Below are 7,260 nucleotides of genomic sequence, written 5' to 3'. Positions count from 1 at the left end.
AGGATCGAGTCCCGCATCGGGCTCCCTGCTCGGCGGGGAGTCTGCTTCTCCCTCTAACCCTACCCCCTCTTGCACTCTCTCTCTCACTCTCTCTCTCAAATAAATAAATTAAAAAAAAAAAAAAAAGAAATGGCCCTGAATGGTTGTCAAATGCACTAGGAGCCTCCACTGAACAGACGTGACGATCCGGAGCCCTGTCCTTACACAGTGACAGGGATCGTTACGGAGACTCTTCAACAGGTGTGGCTGGTTGTCAGTAGTGAATGGGGAACACAAGGGAACACGTGGTAGTCTATTCTTCGACACCTGACTGGAGTACGTGGGCCTCCTAGGTTTGCACAGATTCTAGAAAGACTAAGACACTCTTTAAAAAAGCATACCGAATTTCAATGTTTCCTTCCCTCTGTTTCGTTAATATTTGAAGAGAGTGGCCAATTACCATTGAGCCTTCAACAACGCAGAGGTGGAGGTGCTGAGCCTCACTCAGTTAAAAACACATGCATAACGGCGCCTGGGTGGCTCAGGCGGTTAAGCGTCTGCCTTTGGCTCAGATTATGAAATCCTGGGGTCCTGGGATCGAGTCCTGCATCGGGCTCCCTGCTCAGCGGGGAGTCTGCTTCTCCCTCTTCCTCTGCTCCTCCCTCCCCCCGCCAACTCATTCTCTCTCTCTCCCAAATAAATAAATAAAATCTTTAGAAAAAAAAAATGCAAATGTAACTCTGACTCTCCCCAAAATTAACTACCAATAACAAGCAGCCAATCAACACATATTTTGTGTGTGATGTGTATTATATACTGTGTTCTTACAATTAAGTAAGCTGAAGAAAAGAAAATGTGACTAAGAAAATCATAAAAAATACATTTACCGTACTGTACTGCAATACAGAAAAAAAAATCTGCATCTAAGTGGACCCGTGCAGGTCAAGGGTCAACTGTATTTCAAAACACTGACAATTCTGGAGAAAAATTTCATTCTGTGCCTTTGTTTATTTGACTGAAAGTTGCTTAAAGTGTTAATTTTATTTACTATGAATCACTTTTAAGCTTGCTGCTTCTAAGGATTTGTCACTCAAAATCAATGTACAAAACAGCTATTTAAATAGACTTTCATTTATAGCCCAAGAGAAAAATATCACAGGAAATGCTGATAGCTCACTGAATCTCGGTGAGTCTCTCTTATAGCTCTGAATAATAAGATAAAACTCTTGAAGTTCACTTGCCCAAGGAAGTACTAGGAATGTTACAAAACCAAGCCTAAAATAACGCATCTGGTTCACCGCAGACGAAGCCGCCGAACTCCATGTTCACCATCACAGTCGTGTGCTAACAGCCTGCAAGTGCACAGGCCGAGAGCTCACTGTTCATGCTTCTCTGAAGCCGCGGTCCACCCTCATCGATACAACACGAGCCCAGTGCTGCCGACATCACCGAAGGGGAGTAAAGCTGCGGATGATATGAACGTACAGGACAGACTTGGGTTTCCAACGTGTGCACACGTACGTGGTAATGGAAAAGAAACGTGACCACTTTCCAAATAGCTCCCATCAGCACTGGATTCCTTTTGCCTGCCTCATGCATCCAAAAATGTGACCAAAATAACAGCAGACCCTACCCCGGCGATCCCCGAATAATCTGAAAGTGATTTGCCCCATTTGCAGGGAGCACAATATTAATATATAATCATTTCCATCATTGACTATTTTTTCTTGCTGGCACTTTGCACGAGTTTCAACTGTGTGGCCGGAATTTGTGTTGTGATGTTTGTGTTGATGCCCTTTTCCGTGAATCATTTCGAATATGAAATTCTTGCCATTAGAGTCTGTGCTCCGAGGAATCGCTGAGAGAGGGAGGAATAAGGAATAAAGTGCTTCCATGCATTTTTCTGTGTCTGTTCTGCTGGGGAGAGACGCAGAGAAAGGCAACCAGGTCTGGAAGGTGATGCAGGAACCATTGGCTGAGGGGTGCCCGCTTTCAACCGGTGAGCCGGCAAAGAAGTACCCAGTGCTGTGTGTGCTTAAGAGTTCATCTGACTGTGTCCCTGACACTGGGACCCACTCAGCACCGGGTGGGTGCTCAGGTGCACACGAAGGAAGGGTGTCTGCCCAAATGCAGTGTGTAATGCCACCTGGGGCTGAGGAGACACACGAATTTGTCACATTCATGTGAACATCCTCTGTAGTATACCGTCACCATGTCTTTCCACGTCGCCTGTCCAGGAATTTTACCAAAAATACAACTACGTCCTCTTCCCGAGGCTTCTGGCATTTTAGAAAGGAAACTTAATTTTTCTTTATTGTGGTAAAGTACATGTGACATAAAATTAACTGTATTTATTTATTTTTTAAAAGATTTTATTTATTTGTCAGAGAGCAAGCACAAGCAGGGGGAGGGGCAGACAGAGGGAGAAGCAGGCTCCTCGCTGAGCCAGGAGCCCGATGTGGGACTCAATCTCAGGACCCTGGGATCACGACTTGAGCCGAAGGTACATGCTTCACCAACTGAGCCACCCAGGTGTCCCTAAATTAACTGTATTTAAGTGAACAGTGCAGTGGCATTTAGTACATTCTCATGTTTGTGTAATGGACACCATTAGCTAGTTCCAGGAACTTCACGTCCAAACTGAAATGCTGTCCCCGTTAAACGCTAACGCCCCACTCCCCCTGCCCGAGGCCGTGGCGCCCACACTCCTACTTTCTGTCTCTATGAATGGCATGACTCTCCGTGCCTCCGGGGGTGGAATCATCCAGAGTCTGTCCTTTTGCGACTGGCTCAGTGCACTCGGCATCATGCCCTCAAGGTTCCCCTGTGTCGGAGCAGGTGTCAGAACGTCCTTCCTTGTTAAGGCTGAAGAGTATCCCCTTGTATGCATCTACAACTTCCTGTTTATCCGTTCATCCATCAATGGACCTGGGGTTGCTTCTGCCTTTTGCTGTTATGAATAGTTGCTTTCAATTCTTCAAACGAGCTATGTGATTTTTTTTACGAATAGTTGCTTTCAATTCTTCAAACGAGCTATGTGATTTTTTTTACAAATAGTTGCTTTCAATTCTTTAAACGAGCTATGTGATTTTTTACATCATCAAACCCCAGTGGACGTGTTCTGCCTGTCATGCACTGTATCTCTGAAACAAGGCTGTGTGCCTTTCCCAGATGCAAAACTAACAACATATGCCCCCATCCTGTCTGTGCACACACAGCATCCCCATCACCGCGGTCAGTGTGCCAGAAAGCAGCTGTGCAGGTGGGGGCAAGCTGGGCAGCCTTCTAGGACTTGGCCGCGCCCCGGTACGACACGTCACTCCGCACGCCCAGCAGGTGCCACCCACTCCCAACTCTGCTCCTCCGTGCAGAGCACCTGCTCCGAACGCACCCAGAGCCTCTCTGTGGGGCCTCGAAGCTCTTCTCCCGCCCCGGTCTCTTGGCTCCGTCCCTGAGAACCCTTTACCTGCTCATTTTCTCTCTTCCGGAGTTGACAAGTCTTTGAGGCAAGGATTTCTTTTATCCGTTATCTTATCCTTCCAAGTACTTAAAAATGCACGGCAAAACCACCACACATTTAAAAACAGACATTGATATTCTTTTTTTTTTTTTAAGATTTTATTTATTTATTTGTCAGAGAGAGAGAGCAAGATTGATCGCACAAGCAGGGGGAGCTCCAGGCAGAAGGAGAAGCAGGGTCACCACTGAGCAGGGAGCCCAATGCAGGACTCGATCCCAGGACCCTGGGATCATGACCTGAGCCGAAGGCAGAGACTTAACCAGGTGAGCCACCCAGGCGTCCCAGAAATTGTAATTATTTGAGAAAAACATTTATGTCCACAGGCATGTAATATCTAGGATCCTAGAGAGAAAAGACATGTGTCTCATTTGGCTTAGTCTACAATGTCTCCATCATAATTTAGTAAATAACAATGAAAGCAATTAGCAGTCTTTGAACATGGAAATTTTAAACCCAGAGAAAGAAATTACGTCCATATACAACATCAAATAAGCTGGCATTTTTAAGGAAAGGGGGAGAAGAACTTCCGAGCTTTGCCAGTTACATGTGACCAGCAAATAGTCTGTTCCTATGGCTTCTTCCCACGCCCGGCAATCCTGACTTTTCCTGCGTATGTGCCCGAGTCTGTTTCTTAAAGAGAAAAGCAGCACGGGATAAGCTGAATGGACTATCTTGGTTGTTAGCTTACGGTCTTCCTTGTCACTTGTCACGTGTGTCCTGTAACCGTGCAATGCTCAACGAGTGCAGCGGGCGAAGTTAAACCGAGGGGGCTCCCAGCAGCCTGGAAGGCTTCTCCAGGGGTGAAGACCGGCAAAGCACCCCCCTGCTAGAGCAGACGCCGGGAACGTCAACCTGAAAGGCCAGGTGCTTGAGCAGGTAGGATCGTCTGCGTGGGTTCTGCATGCATTTGTAAAGGACAGCACCCCACGGCAGGCTGTAGGTTTTTACGTTATTTTGGGAGGCCCACCTCTTCGCCGTGAGGCCGCTGCCACGCGGTCAGAGCAGCACGTGCCGCGGCCAGACCCCGGCATTCCGGACGGCGTGCCAGGCCCTGAGGCCACCGGCCAGTGTCGGGGCAAGAAGCGGAAACCCCGCAGGCCCCGAGGCCGGCCTGCGCGCCAGGCAGACGCTGCGCGTGACCAGAGGCAGACTCGCACTCACCCCTGTGAGGCCACGGAGGCCCCGTCGCCGGCCCGGCCGCGAGGCCCCGTGGCGAACGTCACTATGCTGGAGGCTGCCGGGGAAGAGGGGCTCGCCCGGCGCCCCCGCACACCCACGCGGCTTCCTCCCGGCGCAGGCGCACGGAGCGCGTTCGGGGGCTTCTGGGGTTTCCCGGGCTCCGTGCCTGAGACACGCAGACCCCGTAACGGGCACGGAACCTGCTGATGTGTTCTTCAAACTGCACGCAGCATCAGAGTCGACGACACTGATTGTGGCTTGTTCCCAAGAAGGGACAGTTTCCATAATGACCGTCCTTTCACTCCTACGGTGATAAATTCCACGTGTGAAAAACCATCCTGAGACTCCCCTTCCGTCCGCACCTGCTGTCAGGCAGTGATTTAAGACTCTTCACCACTGCAATCCTATAGCCTCAAACGTTCAAGTACCGACGCCTCGTTGAGTTCCAGCCCTGGTTTTCGAGGTGAGTATTAATTTGTGCCAACATCACGGGACACTGGGCCGGGGACACTTCTGACTCCACTGAGACTTTCTGACTCCACCTGAGTGAGTCCGTCCATCCCGGTCTCCTCCTAGCCCAGCTCGCCCATGCCCCCATCACCATGTGCCATAAACCCACAGGGACGCCCCCCACCCCCCAGCATGGTTTCAGCCTGGCACAACTCGTCTTCAAACATCCCGGTGGTTTCCCACCCTGGGAAGCAGCAAACACAGGAGCTCGGCACCAAGGACCTTCCCTAAGCGAGCTGAGAGCCTGCCTATTCGTCGGGCACACAAACGATGAGAGGCCCGGCTTCCGCCCGTCACAGAAGCAAGTTCCTCTGCTGCCCGACATCCTCCACGTCCGCTCCCTTCCGTCTGAACGGCCGTGTCCTCCCTGCTCACCTGCCCATGCCTTCTACGTTGTCCTCAGTTTACCCCAACTTTAGCACCTGCCAAAAAGCTCGCACTGCTCCAGGAATAAGGTGCCTTATTTTATTTTCGTCTACGTCCTGTCTTGAACTTGTTTTTGGCGTGAACTATGCTGCTGTGGGCTTTCCCTCGCATGGCTGTGCACGTCCCTCGAACTGACTACACACGCCACGGGGCAGGGTCCCCCTGAGCACCCGCTCAGCACTAGACGCACTGAAGGGCTCAGGGAGGAAAGACGAAAGTTATAGGATGGCGCCAAGGGGCCGAACGCCTTCTTGCGCAGCTGTGCGGTGGGGAGCACGTGCAGAAGAGGAGGGAGGCTGCTAACACCCCTGCTGATGGCCCCCAGGGGCTAAGGCTGTAAGAGACACGAACAAGGAAGACAGCAGGGAAAGAAAAGGCGCACGCTTAGCATCGCACGGAAGGCCGCAGGATGAGACAGGCTAGCACACGAGATGGAACGGACGCGGGGAGCCACGGGACGAGGGCCCCACGGTGCTGAGTCGTGCCCGCTACGTGGGTGGGCGGTGCTTGTCCATGCGGCTGAGCAGAGATGGAGAAGAGCATGACGCACTTCTCGCCCCAGTGAGGACCGGATGCGGCCTGGGGAAGGCCCCCCCCATGCCCCGCTGCATATGCCGCAGCAATAATCCACTGTGGAAACGGACCTGCGCTTTCCTGGGGGGATCTGAGCCCCAGGAGCACTGAGAGAGCTCGGTGGGAGAGTGGGGACTGACCCCACACACGCATATACCCCAACCTCAGAGGCCACGACACCTGCCGGCTCCCCTCCCCCGGCCGCCCCTCCCTGCGGACGAGGCGTGGGCGCCCCACTGTTGGCTGTCCAGGGGACCAGGGTTCTAGCTTGTCATCTCTGTCTGTCCCTCTGGGTGATCTCCTGGGAGCGAAGAGGCAGGGGGCCCAGAGGGGCCCGAGTGGGAGGGAGCAGTGCAGGGCTGACCACCGTGCACCCACCTGGCCTTGTCACACTCCGGTGAACTGACCCAGAGCCAGGCCCTAGGCTTTGCCTTGGGAAATCCCACAGCCCGTGGAAGAACAGAACAGGGAAGCCTTCTGGAGGAGTCCATAGCATGAAAGATACCTCTTTCTTGTTACTGGCCTTCTAAGCCAAATTACGCTAAGTTATGCCAAAACATATTATTGCATTGATCCCGAAGAATCCGTGGATGAAGGAACTGGTCAAAAACACAACGTAGGTAACCACCACCTTTCATGAGGAATGTTGTTAAAAAGGTTTTCCTACATGCCAAGTCAAGGACTTTCCTTCTGTAACCCAACATACATTTCAATGTGTGAAACCATACCTGTTAAAGCCCCAGAAAACTGACGATAGATGAACCACATTTGTATAGTTTTCTCCAATTTTGCCACAATTTAAAAGAGCTCTGTTTTCATAAAATAAACCCTTCACTAACAGATGGTTTCCATTTGCCTATGAAGTCACATACAAAATGCCTACAGAACACACTGCTCCCAAGTATTTCCTGCCAGGGACATTCATGGCACACGGCTTCAAGAGGAGAGACTTTCTATACAACTGAACGATGCAGCCCTACTGATGTGAGTCCCTCACTTCTGTCACTGTCTCCAAGCCCCAGGATCAGCCCTATTCTCCAGGCAGGCAGGGCACACCCCGCATCATACTCAGA

At 51.3% G+C, this 7,260-nt stretch overlaps 1 protein-coding gene across 1 annotated transcript in view; it reads right to left on the bottom strand.

Annotated features, from left to right (window-relative positions):
* Positions 1 to 907: 907 nt before the first annotated feature.
* LOC115939883 (pseudouridine-5'-phosphatase) overlaps positions 908 to 7,260 on the bottom strand; it is a 44,839-nt gene continuing 38,486 nt past the window's right edge. Inside the window, exon 3 of the mRNA XM_081809219.1 lies at positions 908 to 4,982. Within this exon, the coding sequence (XP_081665345.1) occupies positions 4,894 to 4,982 (89 nt within the window). The 3' untranslated portion in view covers positions 908 to 4,893. The remainder of the gene's footprint in view (positions 4,983 to 7,260) is intronic.

The sequence above is a fragment of the Leptonychotes weddellii genome, chromosome X, assembly GCF_054177405.1.
Source record: "Leptonychotes weddellii isolate Sample4059 chromosome X, ASM5417740v2, whole genome shotgun sequence".
Taxonomy (NCBI): Eukaryota; Metazoa; Chordata; class Mammalia; order Carnivora; family Phocidae; genus Leptonychotes; species Leptonychotes weddellii.
The sequence above is the reverse complement of the archived record's forward strand: the minus strand, read 5'-3'. Positions and strand labels throughout refer to the sequence as shown.